Raw genomic sequence first — 19,692 nt, forward strand, 5'->3', positions numbered from 1 at the left:
TTTTTTTTTTTTTTTTTTTTTTTTTTTTTTTTTTTTTTTTTTTTTTAATTTTATTTAGAATAAGCACAAGTGGGGTAGGGGCAGAGAGAGAGGGAGAGAGAATGTTAAGCTAATATTCTCTAAGCTAAGCGTGGAGCCCAGTGGGGGATTGATCCCAGGACCCTGAGATCATGACCTGAGCAAAAATGAAGAAGGATGCTTAACTGATGGAGCCACACAGGTGCCCTTAGGTGCCCATTTTCAACACTTATAGTTGTTTCTTCTGGTATTTCTTCTGTGATTCTAAATAAAGTCCTTATAATGCTCTTTATTGATTTCTGTGGTAGGTAAGCTTTGGCTCTTATACTCCTTCTCCAATTCCCTTTTGACTGTTTTTCCAATATAATTATGTTACATTTTTTATTGAATCAGTAGTTACTGTTCACATTATTATGACTATGTAATTTTTTCTACTGCAGAACTAAATGGGCTTCTAGGAAATCAAATATATTAAATTTTATCAATTCAATTTTTTGTTTCTTCTGGAGTTAATTACTTGATCTTTAAATTTGTTTTTAGTTTTCCGTGTTCCTAGCCTTATTTTTTTCCCATGCTTAATTAAATTTATTTTATACTATTCTTAGTATTTTCCAAGTGGTCAAATATATGACATAATGAATTGTTTGTTTTCTTCCCCTGGATTCCTCACTTCCAGAATTTTGGGGTTTTTTTTGCTCTAGTCTAAACTGAGGTTGTTGTTGTCTGGACTTGCTCCTCAGCCTTTTCCTGATTTCTCTCCTCACTTTCCTTTATTGTTTCTTAGTTAATGGGTCCCCCCATTTTCTTTCTTAAATTTTGTCAGAGCATAGAATTCTAGGTTGGAAATAATTATGCCACAGAATTTTTTAAACAATCCCTTTGTATTTAGTAGCCATGTTCCTAAATCATCTGATGTTATCCTTAAGCCTTCTCAAGTCTTTTTGGACAGTTTTAGATCATCTCTATCTTCCCATTTAAAAATTTCACACCAATATACCTTGCTTGATGTGGGTCCTTTTTTTTTTTTTTTTTTTTTGTCCATTCATTTTGTTGGGTGCTTGATAGGTTCTTTCCCCTGAAGGTTTGTGTTCTTTAGTTGTAGGACTTTTTTTTTTTTTTACATTAGCTCTTTTTCATTCTTTCTTTCCTTGTATTATAGCAGTTCTTTTTTTCTGGAATATTTCTAGCAGCCTGGGTAGATCTCCCAGAGCAGAGATTGACAAACTTTTTCTGGAAAGGCAAAATAGTAAATATTTTAGGCTTGTGGGCCTTTATAATCTTTGTTGAAAGTATAATCAGCTCTGCCGTTAATAAACTGACAGGCCTCGTGTTCCAATAAAACTTCTATTTACAAAAACAGGTTGGCCAGGCCAGAGTTTGCTGACTCCTGCCCTAGAATGATTGTCTTATTTGCTTAAAATTTTCTCATTTTTTTCATCACTTTGAATTTTTGTTTTATTCTGGAAAACTCTTCAACTTTCTCCAAGAGCTTTTCTTCTCTGTTCCTCTCTCAGAGCACCCTGATCTTATTTCATATATATAGTACCTTTTTCTCTCTGAGGGTGTTAACTATAGCTTTTTAGAACTTATTTGCTCTTACTGACTCTCTTTTGTGCTTCTTTCCTGCCATGTGTTTGATTGGTCTCTTTTTTTGTGTTGGGTTTTCTGTAATTACCTGGAAGTTTTTGGCTATTAGTGCTCTACTTACGAGTGGAGTCCTTAAATGCTGCTTGGAAATGCTATTGGCATGGGTGATCTTCAAGTTTAAGTGATCAGCTAGCTTGTTGTTGGTGTACTCCAAATGACAAAATTCTTTCATGTGCGGGTATTCACTTTCTCCAGAGAGGAATTCTCCACTCTCTTGCCTGGTGGGGTCCAAGATCGGATATAAGTGTAAGACGGGATAGGACAGCAAGAAGAGGGCAGGGGATTCTCACTGTCTGTCATTCAGATTTTCATTTATTCCTCTATTTTTAGCCCTATGCCTCACACTGCCTTCCAAGGTGTGAGAGGTGTGAGAGTGAGCCGTTGTGCCTCTGTAGATACCTCTATGGGTCCTAGTTTTCTGCGTGTGGCCAAAGTCAGCAAAAATGTTTCCATCTATTTTCTCTCTGCCAGAATGGATTTCACTCTTTGTCTGCTGATGTCTCTGACGTCACTTTTGGGATTTGTACCAATTAGTGCCTTTATTGTCATTTTTAGTGAGGCTACTAGATGAAGTGGAGTCAAACATATATTGTCAACCTACCATATTAAACTGGACTTAGGTTTATTAGCAGCTGGATTTTTCTTGGTACTGTACCCTTATTTCCCTCTCCTTTTCTCTTTCCAATGGAAATATCTTTATTTCCACAGGAATACGTACATATCATTAAAAATGTTGAATGATATGGACTATGGATAGACAAGGCAATGAAAAGATTCAGGTCTCTACTGCCAGCAGTGACCGATACTCACCTTTGCACTGCCACACTTCGTATGCACACATACACACTGCTTCCACCTTTTCTCTGTCTTTGTTTTAGTTTGTCCGTTTCATTTTCTGCAGGTCTCCGGGAAACCTAGAGAAGAACCGCTATGGGGATGTGCCCTGTCTGGACCAAACGAGAGTGAAGTTGACAAAACGAAGTGGCCACACTCAGGTAGTCACATAAATACTGTCTTTCAGGAGCACTGAGGGAGACTTTCCAAAGTGAAGCTCACTAATACCGTAGCAGAAAGAACATAGACTCTAAGCCAGAGAGATCAGACGGGGTTTTAACTTTGCTATATACTAGTCTGTTACCTTATCAGCCCATCTCACAGTACTAAGCAGAAATTAAATGGACCAGGTCTGGTATATTGTAGGTGCTTGATAAATGTTCAGTGATTTCTCCTTTACTCGTTTGTTGTAAAATGATAGTCCCATTGCCTGCCATGTTAGTGAGTGTATATGTATCAATACAAGGCAACTCTAACTGTAAGGGACTTTTCCATCTAGAAGATATGAAAATAATTTTGGACAACTAATATCCCTAGTTATTTGGACAACAAAATATCTAGGGATAGAGTTGAAGTGGTCAATTGATTATATTATCTAATGTATTAATTTGACCATATCTGTTCATATTAAAAATCACACATAGAATATACTAATATAAATATTTAGTGAAACTCTTCACATAGACCTTTAACATCAGTATCTTCGTCCTCATTTGAGCTACTTTCTGAGCCAGTTTTCCAGAGCACATAATTTTTAGGTATTGTCACTGAAAAGTTTATCCTAAGCCAGAAAAGTCTATTAGCATAACATTAACACAGGTTTTTCTTTTCATTTATCCTGTATCTTGTGCATTCTCTGTGGCATAATCATTCACTTATTCTTTTTTAAGTCCTCTTTTTACAATGCTTAATTTGTTTTTGAGAGACAGAGCATGAGCAGGAGAGGGACAGAGAGAGAGAGAGAGAGAGGGAGACACAGAATCCAAAGCAGGCTCCAGACTCTGAGCTGTCAGCCCAGAGCCCGATAGAGGGCTCTCAAACTCACGAGTGTGAGATCATGACCTGACCTGACGCTTAACTGACTGAGCCACCCAGGCACCCCATCAGTTTTAATGTCTGATGATTCTTCTGATATTACTGATTTTATTTCCTAGTGCTCTCAGAGACAAGAATACTTACTGAAAGCCTGTATCCTTAGTTATATAAAGAAATAGTGAGGCACCTGGGTGGCTTGGTCGGTTAAGCCTCTGACTTCGGCTCAGATCATGATCTCATGGTTCGTGGGTTCGAGCCCCGCGTTGTGCTCTGTGCTGACAGCTAGCTCAGAGCCTGGAGCCTGCTTTAGATTCTGTGTCTCCCTCTCTCTCTGACCCTCCCCTGCTCACACTGTCTCTCTCTCTCTCAGAAATAAATAAAACATTAAAAAATAATAATAATAAATGTTAAAAAAAAAAGAAGAATATCACCTTTTAAGAGGTGATATTTCTTTTCAAAGCATGAAGGTAGTTCCAAAAGTAACAGCCATATATATGTGTGTGTATACATATGTGTGTGTATATATATCTTATACATACATATACATATATAATATTATATGTCATATGCTACTTATATAATAGCGTTGATTGGCATGTACCAGGTAAATCCTTTGTACTTTCTGTGCCTTCTCGCTGGGTCCTGCAGGATGTACCACTCGAATGTGCCAGGCTGGGCAGAGGATAGCTTTGACTAACTACGGTGGGCCCTGCATTGAGCAGTCTGGTTGGGAGTAAGTGAGGCATTTAGCTGGCTTGGTCTGCTGCTGCTGGTCCCTTAGCTCAGTGAGGATGTCTCAGTCAGAGTAGAACACTAGTAGTATGAGGTCAAAATCAACTGCTCTGGAAGGAGAAAGCAGGAAACTCTTGACTAAATAATTCATGACAGGATAAGGTGGTAGACTGACCTCCTAACTGACACGTACCCAAGCAATGACCATAGGATGGAGATGTCTTCTCAGGGTGTCTGTGGATACTGACAATTCAGACTGTTTTCCTTCCAAGTGGTGGAACCCAGTGGAGAACAAGTTATGGATTAGCAAGTCACTCCGACCTCTCCAGAGCAGAGTGGAGTCTCAGCTTTTTCTAGTTTAACATTGGAACTTTTTTTCTCTTGTCCTCCTATACCCCTCCACACCCTCTACTATTCATCGTAACTGCCAGATACCCTCAACTAGTTACACCAAAACTTGACACTGTAGCTGCATCTATGTTTCTCTTTTATCAGCTTAGATGAAAAGACGTTGGCAGAGATCTTGTGAGAAGTTATAATAAAAATAATAAAGACTAAATCCTATTTAATCTCCCTAATAGCTAATGATGTTGAAGTAAGTAAGATACTGAGCACACTGGGAGAGGAGAGAAGGCCCCCAGAAGAGAATGAGTCAAGAGTTGTTCATTGAGACGCCTCTGAATTTGTCTGGCTGTTGCTTTGTGTTAATTCAGGTAGTAAAGGAGCCTGGGTGTTTGGCCCATGCTGTTGATGGCCCTAGAAATGAGGTATAGCTTTCTTCCTTCTCCAGTCACACTTTGCCTTCCGTGTGTGGCCGCACAGACAGGGTGCTCCTGCTCACGTGGCTTGGCTTGCCTCCCTTTTGGTGTTGAACCAGTGCTACAAATCTTAACGGACTCCTTTTTCGGTAATAACAGCTTTCCTGAGGTGTAATTCACATACCATACAGTGGACCCATTTAAAGTGTGTAATTCAGTGGTTTTTCATACATTCACAGAGTTGAGCAACCACCTCAATCAACGTTAGAACATTTTTATCACCTGAAAAAGAAACCCCATACCCTTCACAGTCACACCCTATTTTCCCCTAACTCGTATACTTTCTGTCCCTAGAGATTTGTGTATTTTGGACATTTCATATAAATGGAATCTTACAATACGTGGCCTTTTGTGTGTGGCCTCTTTCACTCAGCAGGTTTTCAAGATTCATCCATGTCATAGCATGTATTTCACCCCATTTTACTGCTAAGTAATATTCCATTGCATGGATATCCCACTTTTATTTATCCATTCACAAAGTGAATACGATTTTTGGCTATTACCAATAATGCTGTTGTGAATATTTTTCTGTAAGTTTCTCTGTGGACACAGGTTTTCATCTCCCTCAGGAGTGGAATTGCTGGGTCATATAGTAACTCTGTGTTTAAACTGTGGAAGAACCACCATACTGTCTTCCTTCCAACATGACTGCACCCTTTTACATTTGCACTAGGGGTATGTGAGGGTTCTGGTTTTTCCACATCTTTGCTTACATTTGTTATTATCCACTTGTACCTGTAGCCGTTCTAATGGGTATGAAGTGGTATCTCATGTGTTTTGTTTTTGTTTTTATTTTTAAGTAGGCTCCACACCCAGTGTGGAGCCCAGTGTGGGGCTTGAACTCATGACCCTGAGATCAAGACCTGAGCTGAGATCAAGAGTGATGCTTAACTACTGAGCCACCCAGGCACCCCACTTTCTATGGTTTTGATTTGCATTTCCCTGATGGCTAATAATGTCAAGCATTTTTTCTTGTGCTTATTGCCATTTGTGTATCTTCTTTAAATAAATAGCTATTCTGATCCTTTGCCCATTTTATTTATTTCTTTTTATTTTTATTTTTTTAATTTTTATTTATTTCTAGGAGAGAGAGAGAGAGACAGCATGAGCAGGGGAGGGTCAGAGAGAGGGAGATACAGACTCTGAAATAGGCTCCAGGCTCTGAGCTGGCAGTCAGCACAGAGCCCGACGTGGGGCTCGAACCCACGAACCGTGAGATCATGACCTAAGCGAAAGTCAGACGCTTAACTGACTAAGCCACCCAGGCGCCCCTCTTTGCCCATTTTAAAATTGGGTTGTCATGGTACCTGAGTGGCTCAGTCAGTTCAGTGTCTGACTTTGGCTCAGATCATGATTTCACAGTGCGAGTTTGAGCCCTGTGTCATGCTCTGTGCTGACAGCTCAGAGTCTGGAGCCTACTTCGAATTCTGTATCTCCCTCTCTTGCTCTCTCTCTCAAAAATAAATAAACATTTTTTAAAAATTAAAAAGAAATAAAATTGAGTTGTCTTTTTAATACTGAGTTGTGAAAACTCTATATATTTTAGATACAATCCCTTATCAAATATGTGCATTCTGTGGGGATTTTTTACTTTCTTTTTTTTTCTTAAGTTTATTTATTTATCTTGAGAGAGAGAGGGAGTGAGCACAGCAGGGGAGGGGCAGAGAGAGAGAATCCCAAACAGGCTCCCCACTGTCAGTGCAGAGCCCGACAAGGAGCTCAAACCCTTAAGCTGCTAGATCATGACCCAAGCTGAAACCGAGAGTCATACACTCAACCAACTAAGCCACCAGCTGCCCCTTTTTCACTTTCTTGATGGTATCCCTTGAAGCACAAAAGTTTTGAATTTTAATGCAGTTCAAAGTATCTGTTTTTTCTTTTGTTGCTTGTACTTTTGGGGTCATAGCTAAGAAGGTTTTGCCTAACCCAAGGTCACAAAGATTTAACCCTATATTTTCTTCTAAGAGTTTTATCATTTTGGCTTTTACGTTAGGTCTGTGATTTGTTTTGAGTTAGTTTTTGTGTAGAGTGTGAGGAATGAGCCAACTTGATTTTTTTTCCCCCCTTCACCTGGATATCCATTTGTTCCAGTAATATCTGTAGAAGTAAAGTTTTGAACTGACCCTTTTGCTTCTCACTTTCTGCCTGACAAGAAGAGAATATCTATACCTTGGGATTTATTTACCTAGTACATAATTTTCCCAGCCAAATGGTGTATTCCACTCAGCTGCAATGATATTTCCTTTTTATCATTAGACAGATTATATCAATGCCAGTTTCATGGATGGCTACAAGCAGAAGAATGCTTACATTGGTACACAAGGTAAGTTAGTCTGCCCTCACAAGTTGTTCTTTTGTCATCTGCCTGTGATTTCTTGCACCAGATGATTGCATGGGGTTTTTTTCTTGTTTTTAAAAATTTTTTTAATGTCTTATTTATTTCTGTGAGAGAGAGAAAAAGAGACAGCGTGAGCAGAGGAGGGTCAGGGAGAGAGGGAGACACAGAATCCAAAGCAGTTTCCAGGCTCTGAGCTAGCTATCAGCACAGAGCCCAATGCGGGGCTCGAACCCACAAACCGTGAGATCATGACCTGAGCCAAAGTTGGAAGCTTAACCGACTGAGCCACCCAGGCGCCCCTGATTGCACGGTTTTGAAAGGAAATGGTAATTTGAGGTGATGTTGTGGCCACTAGATCCTGGCCTTTCATAAAGACTGGGTATTATTCAGGAAGGCAGAGGAGAGGAATAGAGTTTCTGTACCAGATCTGCTTGGAAACTCGCTGTGGAGATAAACTGGAGGTTGGAACACAGCACTACCACAAGTTTTTGGATTATGTATTGCCAACGATGGGAGGGGAACGGGACACCAGAACTCAGCGGCCAGTGAGATGCTCTTTATGTCCAGTAGGAGGCCAGAAACAGCAGTGGGACTTCTTAGACATTGAGTTCAGTCTGTGAAAGGGTGTTTGCTGGTCCCTGTGCCATCAGAAAGCACCCAGCAGTCTTCTGAATGGATAGTCTATACTAGTTTGACTGTACTATACTCCACTGATCGTGAAGTACTAGACTCTGGTGGGAAGATTTCAGATAGAGTTTCTATAAATGCTCCTCTAGGCCCCAGTACTACACCTGACCTGGCCTCTGCCATCTCAAGGAGAATACCAGGTTGCCTTCAAAGAGGGTGGGAAGAGATCAGAACGCAGGAGGACATAACAGGCCACCCTATGGGCTATAGGCCCTTTGACCTTTGCTGAACATGGCCAGCAAAAGATCTGGCACTTACCCCTTTAACCAAGTGATCATACTTAACATCACCAGTACCAGATATTACGCCTCTGTTGTGATACAGTGAGAACCATACAATGTAACTTGTATTGTTTGTGGCCAGTTTTTAAGTCTGAATCTGATCATAAAAAATAAACAAGACAAAATCCAGATGGTGGTACATACTAGAAGAAAACTGGCTCGGACCCTGCAAAGTTAATGCCGTGAAAAATAAAGGCAGGAAACTGCTCTAGGTTAAAGGGGACTAAAGAGCTATGATAATCGAAAGCATGTTCCCATGATCGGAACCTCAGTTTAGAGGAAAAATCTCTTAAGGACAAACTTGGGACAATTGGAGAGTGCGTATTTGGTAACAGTATTGTATCAATGTTTAATTGCTTCAGTGTGATAACGGTGTCCTTCTATAAGAGAATGTCTTTGTTCTTCTAAATATGTGCCTAAGTATTTAGGAATAAAATGTCATAATGTCCAGAACTAACTTTTAAATAGTTCTATAAAAAAATATTCATGTGTATGTATATATAAACAAACGTTTTATAACGATAGCTAAAAATGATAGCTTTCTAGCTGAAGAATATGTGAGTACATTGTAGTATTCTTCCAACTTTTCATTGGTTTCAAATTTTTCAAAATAAGTGAGGGAGAAAAAAATGGTACATTCTTGGTACATTGTTAATTGGTCTGATGGTCGCAGGTTTATATTTTCCCCCTAGGAGGGACTACTCCCTCCAAAAGGAGTCCTTTTAAGACCCTAAGAAGAAATGAAAATTGTCAGGAAAGATTTTTGGCATACAGGATATGATGTGCTCTGCCAGAGAGCGAAGAAGGAGGAGGCGGCGGCAGGGGTGCTTTGTTGAGGAGGCTGGCCTTCGCATGGTTGAGCTTATGGAGGGTGAGGATTGGCTCTAGGGCGCCTCAGAATGCTTCCCTCTTGGGTTTATAAGGCAAAGCCACTGGGTTGCAAATGATGCAGGGATCAGATCCTTTAGGGTGGCTTTGAAGGACTCGTCCAGAAGAAACTCCTTCAAGAGCATGAGAGATTTTTTGCGTCAAGCACAGATCACCTTTGGACAGAATCAGCACTCTTTTAGGACTGGAAAATAGGGTCTTGTGTTGTGGAGAAGGCTGATTTGATTTGCCTGGCTAACTTCCTTGGCTATATTCAGTATTCTGATTATAAAATTTTATTTTATTTTATTTTATTTTAATGTATTTATTATTGAAAGGGGGGGAATGCATGCAAGTTGGGGAGGGGCAGAGAGAGAAGGGAACAGAGGGTCTGAAGCAGGCTCTGTGCTGACAGCAGAGAGCCTGATGTGGCGCTTGAACTCAGGAACCGTGAGATCATGACCTGAGCCAAAGTCAGACGCTTAATCAGCTGAGCCACCCAGGTGCCCCTCTGATTTTTATTAATAAAAGTATTTCTACAAATAATATCTGTCATCTGTTGAGAGTTATCTATTATATATTAGGTATCTAATCTTCATCTATTTATTACAGAGACTCTGTAAGGAATATTTATTAACCCAAGAACAAATTGCAGCCCAAAGAGGTTAGGTGATAGTTGGATCATACACATAGTAAGTGGCAGATCCTGGATTCAAACATATGTCTGTTTGAGTCAAAAGTCCTTGCAAGCCAAGTCAGAGGATCATTTCACCCATGTCCGCATAAAGCACTGACTTGAGTTCTTCAAAAAAGTTCACTGGTAAAAAGAGTCTGATGTGGAAAGTGCAGGTTTCCCTTCTAAATTTCTCTGATGCCTTGGAGGAAATTCCGACCCTTCTTTGCCAAGCACGAGTCTGAGTGGCATCTGGGTTGTAGGTGCTCTGATTGGCAACACCATTTTTGCCAGTGATGTGAATGTGGAAGATAAAGGCTATGAGTGCTGCTGTGGTGTGGGATAGTAGGATGTGGACGAGGCCAGGCATCAGACATGGGGAAAGGGAGTTCTTAGTGTCTCCTTGACATGCGTACTATGCTAATGGAAGTGTTTTGTAGAAAATTCAGAAGACGGGATGAAATTCCATCATAGATATGATATCTCAATCAGAGATAATGTTAACGTTTTGCAGCACCTCCTTCCAAAGTATCTTCTGTGTTTGGAAATCAAATAGATACAGATGTACGACATAGCTGACAAAATGGGCTCTTTCTATACATTACCTCTTTTTTTTATCCGATGGTATCTTGTGAATACCTTTTCATAGCAAAAGTCACAGATCTTACAAAATCACCTTTATGGACTGCTTACATCGGGGATAGGACATCATTTAACTAATCCTCTCTTGGTAGACATTTAGGTTGTTTCCAAGACCTGATAGGCTTTTGGCAGCGTCCACTTCTGCCAGGAGGGAATTCTAGTATCATAAAACATTAATGCTGCTAAAAGGCTCTAGCAAAAATGGTAGTGAAACCAGTACAAACCAGGACAAAATCAGCCCTTGACACACTGCCCTTCTTCCCTGTAAGCAGAGGAGGGAAAAAGCACTGGGAAAGTGAAGCCCAAAGAGGTTAGGTGATGTTGGCTCACATGTTGAATTATCCCGAGTGACCAGCTCCTTGATTAAAAGGCAGCTGGTGGCCCACAAGTATCTTCCAAGTTTCCCCTGAGTGCCCAGCCCTATGAAGGTTCTAACTATAGAAAGAGAACCTGGGGGACGCCTGGGTGGCTCGGTTGAGCGACCAACTTTGGCTCAGGTCATGATCTCGCAGTTTGCGGGTTCGGGCCCCACATCCGGCTCTGTGCTGACAGCTCAGAGCCTGGAACCTGCCTCAGATTCTGTGTCTCCTCCTCTCTCTGCTCCTACCCCATTCGTGCTCTGTCTCTCTGTCTCTCAATAATAAATAAATGTTAAAAACAATTAAAAATAAATTAAATAAATAAATAAATAAAAATAAAAAGAGAACCTGGTAACGTGGCTCTTACCCTCAGCACCATGTTTGCCAAGACATGTTTAATTCTCACAAAGTAAAACGACTGATGTAAGACCATGTGAATTAAATGGTTAAGCTGTTTTGATCCAGCTGTGCCATCAAGAGCTATCTACATGGTGATGAAGGAAGTTTTTGGAAAGATACAACTGGCAGGATAATCCAGAGTAGACTGAAAGAGAAAGAGTCCTATTCAGAAAAGTTAACCAGAATGATATTACAGTAACTCCGGCAAAACATGATGTGGTCCGTGTGGCAGTGAAATTGGGAGAGCAGGGTGGGGACAGAAGGATAAAAACCCAACCCCGCCTCCCAAAAAACCCAAATCCATTCAAAGGCAGAAAATCTCTAGGACTTGGGGGCTGCTTCTGGGAGATAAAGGACATGGATAAGTCAGAGTTGACTTTTTTTTTTTTTTTTTAATTTCTAGGAGAGAGAGAGAGAGACAGCGTGAGCAGGGGAGGGTCAGAGAGAGAGGGAGATACAGACTCTGAAATAGGCTCCAGGCTCTGAGCTGGCAGTCAGCACAGAGCCCGACGTGGGGCTCGAACCCACGAATCGCGAGATCATGACCTAAGCGAAAGTCAGACACTTAACCGACTAAGCCACCCAGGCGCCCCTAGAGTTGACTTTTTTAAACCAAGTGATTTACAAATGCCAGTACTGGTAACAGACATGGCAAAGTAGAGAGAGAAAGCTAATTTTGAAGGAAGAGATCGGATTGCAGGCATGTGGGGTCTGAGGAGACCCATGATGGGGCATGGAAGGGGAGTGGTTCAGTAAGCTGCTGCTGATTATAAGCTTAGGGGAGATGAAAGCAGCTAGCAGTGTGTACACGGTAGATACCGTCTGTCTGGATGTTCCAGCAGAATCCCTGATGGTAAGGCTCTTGAGATGGTGCATCGCAGTATTTCTCAAACTATAACCTACTGGGATCTTGTTAAAATGCAGATTGAGGGGCGCCTGGGTGGCTTAGTCGGTTAATCATCCAGCTCAGGTCATGATCTCACAGTTCATGAGTTCGAGCCCCGTGTTGGGCTCTGTGCTGACAGCTAGCTCAGAGCCTGGAGCCTGCTTCAGATTCTGTATCTCCCTTTCTCTTTGACCCTCCCCTGCTTGTGTGCTCTCTCTCAGAAATAAAAAAATATATAAAAAAAAAATTTTTAATGCAGATTGCACATTCCTTTTTTTTTTTTTTTTTAAGTTTTATTTGAGAGAAACAGAGATAGTGTGAGCAAAGAAAGGGCAGAGAGAGAAGGAGAGAGAGAATCCCTAGCAGGCTCCGTGCTGCCTGCGCAGAGCCCAATGTGAGGTTCGAACTCACAAAGCCACAAGCTCATGACCTGAGCGGAAACCAAGAATTGGATGTGTAACCTACCCAGGAGCCCCAGATTGCACGTTTCTAACCCTCTCACATCCAAGGGTGGTGCCAGTGGTTCAGGGACCACTCTGAATAGCAGGGATGTAGTGAGAAGGGCAGGGAGCCAGCATCTGGACTTTGGAGTTATCAGTTGGGAGAAAACCCAGACATGCCTGAGGAGGAAAGAAGGGCTTCCCAGAGTTATGTTCCTTGTCATCTTCTTTTGTTCCAGGCCCTTTGGAGAACACCTATCGTGACTTCTGGCTCATGGTTTGGGAGCAAAAAGTCCTGGTGATTGTCATGACCACCCGGTGAGCCCTCTTTCTTCCCACCGCACTCTGCCCCCACCCTGTCCCTAAGCATGGGGGATTCCAGAGGGGATCTCAGTTCTTAGAACAATGAGGATTAGAAAAACCATGGCAAAGGGTTGGAGATGTTTGATCTTTTTCTTAGTGGACCCAGAATTAACGTAGCCAAGGTGCGGTAGAGATTGATAGATCTAACTTGAAAAAACTTGAATCGATGGCTCTGGTGATGCTGTGCCAGTTACAGCTATTCTGAGGTCCTGACCTTATCCACTAAAGGAAGTGCTGGGAAACGTGGGGTAATTCACTTTGAATCTGCTCCCCGCTTCCATGGGGCAGCGGTCTTCCTGACCTCTGGATTACCAGTTCCCCTCGGCTCTCCCCTTCCCTGCTCCTTGTGATAGTTTCTCTGCTCATTTGTATTTCTACCTGTGAGAGAGCTGCAACAAGAGAGATGGAACATTCCAGGTCAGGCAGGAAAGCTCTTGATGAAAGGAATCCTTTTGAAATTTTGGTCTGCATATGTGCCAAAACCTTAGGATACAAATTCATTAGTATCCTCATTATCAATAATAATGATCACCTATTTCAGATGAGGAGAAGAAAGGTAATGAAAATGTTTGCTCGGTTCCCTTTCTTGTGGCACTGTCACAACGGCCTTTGATCTGGAGAGGTGGTGGTGGAGAAGTACCACCATGGAGCACTTGGAAGCCACTAACGAACAGCGAGATGGATTGTAGGCTTTTACACAAACCTCCTGCTGGCCTCCCAGGAACTAGGCCTTTCCCACTCCTCTCAGCCCAGCGCCCGCAGTGGGGAAGGGAATGAACGGTGGCTGAGACACAGGGCAGGTTCAGTCTGGCCCACCACATTTTCTCTGCTTTTTTGGTCCACCCGTATTTATCCCAGATATGTGAAGAGTACCAAGAAGTACCAGAAAAGGGGCCAAATGGTGTATCAGGCTCTCAATAAATGTCTGCTAAATGAGCACAGGCAGAAAATTAGCTGTCATTACATCCGTTTAGAATGAAGGTGCTCTTCCTTTTCTGCCAAGCAGCAAAGATATCAGTTAGAAGTGGTGTGGGAGAGGACATTGCTGCTCAGGGTACAGCGGGTCCCGGGGACAGCGGGCTTACTGCCATGGACAGGAAGGACCGAGGGCTCACCCTTGCTCTGTGTTGTCTTCAGCTTTGAGGAGGGCGGCAGGAGAAAGTGTGGCCAGTACTGGCCTTTAGAAAGAGACTCTCGGATCCGATTTGGCTTCCTCACCGTGACCAATCTAGGCGTGGAGAACATGAACCATTATAAGAAAACCACACTAGAAATTCACAACACAGAGGTAAATCCCAGTTTCTGTTTTCTCACTTTTTTTTTTTTAAGCTGGAGGAGAACCTTTACTGTAAAGAAAATCTCCAAAGGGAATAGGCAGGAGTCCAGGCGGCTTCTAAGTTACTTGCATTTTTCTGGGAACAGGATCAGGATATTCAGCTCAGAGCCAATAGAGCCATATTGTCTCAACACAACAGTGGCGTTACTTAGGAATAAAACTTACAAGTAATCTGGATCCTCCACTCTAGAGAATTCTGTCCTCTCCAGACATTTAACCTTTCTTTTGGGTATGTAGAGGAGCAACTGTGGAGAAAGTTAAGGGTGGTGGGCAGGAACCTTGGTGCTGGGGATACTAGTGGGTTGAGAATCTAGAAAAGCCAAAGGTAGTCAGGGGCAAGCAGAAATAACCTCGTTAACTTTCGCTTCTTTTCCCATTCAAGGAGCGGCAGAAACGCCAGGTGACCCACTTTCAGTTCCTGAGCTGGCCAGATTATGGTGTCCCTTCCTCGGCAGCTTCTCTCATTGACTTCCTGAGAGTGGTCCGGAGCCAGCAGAGGCTGGCTGTCAGCAGCATGGGCGCACGCTCCAAGGGGCAGTGCCCCGAGCCGCCCATTGTGGTCCACTGCAGCGCAGGCATTGGCAGGACAGGTAATGCACCTGATGCAGTGGCGCCAGAGGCAGTAAGGACGGGGGAGGGGGCATAACAATGCTCTTAGTTGCCCATTTGCGGGAATTTGATCCATGGGTGGGTGGATCGCCATGAAAATTCCTCCTTATGTCCGTTTGGTATCCCTGATGCCAGCCGTGCTGGCCAGGACCCACTTCCCGGGCCAGGTCCCTAGCATTTGACACTTTATACGTCCCATCGGCATGAGGATCTTCTGACCCCATCACTGTCACATGGGTGTCCCGGAGAGTGCAGCCGGGCTGTTGCTTCCTGCCCATCCCCCTCCCTGAGGAGACCCGCACCCTGTGCTGCGCACTCTAGTTAGCAGCTTTTGCCTTAAGGGGCTATGCATTGTAGGGATTGCTGGCTTTTCTAGTCAAGAGGTCCCTCGGGGAGAAAGTCAGGAAGAGTAGGTTTGTGTTAGGTCTCTGTGGAAAAGTTGTGGAGTCTCTGCAAATTAGGGCCCAGGTGTGGGAGTGCTGTCATTCTGTCCAAGATTGGAGCGGGCGGTTCCTCTCTGTCACCTTTCCACCTAGTGTTCCTGTTCCCCCCATATACTGTCCTGAGAGACAAGAGGTCTTCTCATTTCTCTGGACTCCCAGCACCTCCAAATGACCTCTTCCTCGAATCCCTTCAGGCCTAAGGCCAGCTGGCCTCCTGCCAGGAGGCACCCTGCCTTTGAATTCATTCATCCAGCCTGCCTGGGTCATTTGGTAGAGGGAGGGACAGAGGAGAGGTGGACCGGGTATGACCACTTCTTTCCTTCCTTCAGGTACCTTCTGTTCACTGGACATCTGCCTGGCACAGCTGGAGGAGCTTGGCACCCTTAATGTGTTCCAGACAGTGTCCCGCATGAGGACCCAGAGGGCCTTCAGCATCCAGACCCCTGAGCAGTACTATTTCTGCTACAAGGCAATCCTGGAGTTCGCAGAGAGAGAGGGCATGGTGCCCTCCAGTCACAGCCTCCTGGCCATGGAGGGTCAGTAACTGTCCCGCGAGCCTCCTGCCTGCTGGTCATCCTTCCTTAAACTACCCCGGACACCGCTGAGCCTATAGGTTGCCATCAGTTACGCTGAAGCAATGGACCAAACTGTTAACTCGTGTCTCTGGCGCACTCGTGCACGCAAGGCAGTCTGTCCCTTTGGCTAGATAGATGTGGGGAGGTTGCTGCTAGAAAGGGCCGGCAGCAATGTGGTCTTAATTCCTAGCACCTGCTATCGAACTGTGCCTTATGAAAACCAAATTGTGGCTATCAGTTTTTGCCAGGGGCCCCGAGGTAAGTGGGGAAGGAACGTCCCTCCCCCCTTTCCCAATGCCGTTCTCCTTCTCAAGGTGTCTCTCCCACTCCTTCCCTTTGCTAGGATTTGCTGGGAAGGTTTGGTGTGAGCGTCCACGCTCCTTCCCAGAGAGCTCGACCAAGTTACATACTTTAGAGAATGTCCCCAGTGCCAAGCACGTTTATACCTAGGGCGTGTATTCCAGTCTTTTCTGTCATTCTGTGTGTGTGTGTGTGTATGTGTGTGCACTTACATGTATGGGTCCATATGTACGTGTGTATATAATATATATTGTATGTGATAATATGGTCGTATTCTATAAATACATATACACAGAGATACTCCTTTGTAGACGTTGCTGGGGTTCCGTGTTGCAGTTCAGGACTGCTTGCTCCTTGGACCCTGCTGCTTATCCTGGACTAGCTGGGGCTGGGGATCATCCCTCTTGTTGTCAGACCGCAGAGTGGTGGAAGAGGACACACACGTCCATCTTCACGCCCCCGCCACAGGCCTTCATTCTCACATAATGACTTCTCCTTCCACGAGACTGCCCATTGCAGCTGAGATTCTGGTTTGTGGTGACACTGGTTTAACTCAGCATGAATTGCCCTTATCTAATGATTTTACTTTGTTTACTTTGCCAATTTGAGGAATAGACCTCCACTGTGATTCCAGACCCCTTTCCTCTCACTGTCCCTTGGGGCTTGGGGTCTGGGAGTTGGTACGAAGTTGTAGAAGGAAAGAGAGGGAACCCAGGTGTGGGAGAAAGGAAACGACTATGAGAATCCCTCCTTGGGAGAATGAGCTGGGGCCCCTTTTTCTTTTCTAGAAAGTTCCTTTCCTTATGCAACTTGGCCCTGTCCGCTCAAATGCCCATCTCTTCCTGCCTAGCAGCCTGCCACACCTTGGAGCTCAAGCTGGGTGGGTTCTGTGTCAATAAAAAGCTTGACCCCTGGCTGGATGAGGCAGTTGCGTGCAATCACTGTTTGCCCCCTGTTCACCCAGCCTGTACCTGTGTGCCCCCTGGCCTGCCTGGCCTGACACACCAGGCCAGGAACCCCTCCAGGAATCTGGAGTCCCTGGCCAGGAACCCCTAAACCTTCCCCCATCACAGATGAGGTTGGCGGCTGATCAGACCTCAATAATTTTATACTGTAATAAGCTCTTTGAATGTATATATTCTTATTTTTACAATCTTTTCATTTTGTATTTAAGGTCAATGGACTGAGTCAGATTCAGAAAATAATTGTAAATGTTCATATTCAATATCTTATAGCGATACAGTTTTGTATTTACATATAAATATACCGACATGATCAAATCCTTTTAGCTTCATCAATTTAGTAGCAGTCTGGGGCCGGGAAGGTGAGAGGGGATCCAAGAGCTGGTCTGGGAGGGATGGGGAGGCAGGGAGGGACCCGAGGCCTGGGTATCTGAGACTCAGTTCTCAGAGCCGTCTGCCTTGTCCACAGGCCATGGCCCTAGTCCTGGGCAGGCAAAGGGCACCACCAGTTGAATGCTAGCTGGGTGCCAATCTCTTAGCTTGGGCTATTCCCCCCATCACCTCATTCAAACCTAACAATAATCCAGTGAGATGATGATTCTCACTCCCTTCTTTCTGTGTATAGATGAGGAAGGTAAGGTCCGGAAGGGTATAGCGATTTGCTCTGGAACTGGAGCTCAGGTTGGTCTGCTCACAAAGCCTTTGGCCTCTTCATTGCAGTGCCCTTTCAAAGATCAAGATAGTGTTTTGTCCTTGGGAACCAGAAGTTGGTTTTTTTTTTTTCTTTAAGCTTTCATTTCAGAGTATAAACCATTCTTAAATTCCAGGTAGTTGATCCCTGGGCCCATGATGCATGTTGGATAACAGAGTTGGTGATTGATGCTCCCAGGTAGAACCTCCTGGCATCGGGCCCTGAGGCCTACAGAGTCCCAAAGGGGTCATCCTCTCAAGGAAACACCATGTGTAGGGGTACTCTGGTCTTCCTGGGAAGATCTGGCATCTCTCTCATAGGATGGAACCAGAAGCTCTGTCCACGTAGCGCCACTTCCTGTGCCATGTAGCTACTCCCTGTTTACCAGTGCCAGCCTGTCTGGTGGGAGCAGTTCTGGCCTGGAGAGTGTGCAAATATTGGGGTGTTCTTAATAAAAGTCATAGCAGCCAACATTTACTGGGTCCTTAATTCTGTTCCACAAACTATTCAAAGCGCTTTCTAGATCGTATTCACCACCCTCAAAACAACCTTTTGAGGTAGGTATTGACCAAAAAACAAACAAAAAAAAAAAACCCCTGAGGCACAGGAAAATTTAATTAGCCAATCAAGAACCCAGGTCATCTGACTCAAAAGGACCTGCTGTTAGCTCAGACTAGAGTCCCTCTAAGGACCCATCTCCCGATTTGGCATTTTTCTTGACTTTCTTACTTCAATCAAGAGCTCAAGTGTAGAATAAAACATTAAGCCAGCCCTTTCCCTGGATGAGCCTTTGTTCTGTTGGGGGTAAGCCAGCATAAGAGGTGAACAGAGATGCTTGAAATCTGGGAAATCAGAGGGCTTTAGGGAAATGTGGAGGAAACCGGATTAATGATGAGAGACCTGGAAGAGGTAGCCTTGAACTGTCTTGTATGAAGAGGCTGTACCCACACTGCTCTGCAAATCCAGTAGTTGTACATGAGTCACACATCTGAGGATTTGGGGAGGTCATGACGTGCAAGGGCTCCATAAAAACACAGACTCCTGGGTCCTGCCTGGTAGGTGACTGAGTGACAGGATGAGCCAGGTTTCAGAAGCAGTGTCTTAGTCCATGTTCCTGACTCTGAGGAAGGTTAGCAACTCGGTGTTTCCTAAATCTGCAAGCAGGGGATCACTAGCTTTCCCCTACTGCCATAGTTGACTTGTAGCTTTTACTACAAGTGAAGAGTATGAGCCTACCCATGCTAGGTGTTCCGAGAGGGAAAGAAGGGATGACCGAGAAGGAGCCTGGATCTGTTCAGGAAGTCAAGGCTCTCACACAGGAGAGTTGGCAAACCCAGCGAGACAACCTGCTGTCCAATCCTGGACTGTACAATTGAGAATATGAGAGAAAGTGTTCAAGGGAGAGAGAGCGTTTCAGGCCAACTCAGGCTTCTTCCCATCTGAGTGCTGTTTTTTTCACCTATTCCCTCTAGCTCTGGTCCCTCATTCCTGTCCTGTCAGCGAGGATGGGACATCTGACTTGAAGGGTGCCCCGGCTCCTCACTTTAGGAAGTCTACCACTGTCAATCTCCTCTGTCATCACGTGCAGGGAAATGACAGAGTGGGACCAGTTCTTGGGCAACTGGACTCTTTAGCATCGTACAAGAGAGAGGAGATTCCCACTCTTTTTTCTCCTTTTTTTAAAATGTTTATTCAGTTTTAAGAGATAGAGTGTGAGTGGGGGAGGGGCAGAGAGAGGGAGACAGAATCTGAAGCAG

The 19,692-nt window shown here is 44.0% G+C and overlaps 1 protein-coding gene across 1 annotated transcript in view; it reads left to right on the forward strand.

The window, feature by feature from the left end:
- Nucleotides 1-16,582, forward strand: part of PTPN9 (protein tyrosine phosphatase non-receptor type 9) — a 41,140-nt gene extending 24,558 nt beyond the window's left edge. Inside the window, exons 7-12 of the mRNA XM_077745389.1 lie at nt 2,567-2,660; nt 7,341-7,407; nt 12,896-12,974; nt 14,157-14,307; nt 14,738-14,945; nt 15,737-16,582. Of these exons, the coding sequence (XP_077601515.1) occupies nt 2,567-2,660; nt 7,341-7,407; nt 12,896-12,974; nt 14,157-14,307; nt 14,738-14,945; nt 15,737-15,951 (814 nt within the window). The 3' untranslated portion in view covers nt 15,952-16,582. The remainder of the gene's footprint in view (nt 1-2,566; nt 2,661-7,340; nt 7,408-12,895; nt 12,975-14,156; nt 14,308-14,737; nt 14,946-15,736) is intronic.
- The last annotated feature ends 3,110 nt before the right edge of the window (nt 16,583-19,692 follow it).

The sequence above is a fragment of the Crocuta crocuta genome, unplaced genomic scaffold (genome assembly GCF_008692635.1).
Source record: "Crocuta crocuta isolate KB4526 unplaced genomic scaffold, BGI_CrCroc_1.0 scaffold130, whole genome shotgun sequence".
NCBI lineage: Eukaryota > Metazoa > Chordata > Mammalia > Carnivora > Hyaenidae > Crocuta > Crocuta crocuta.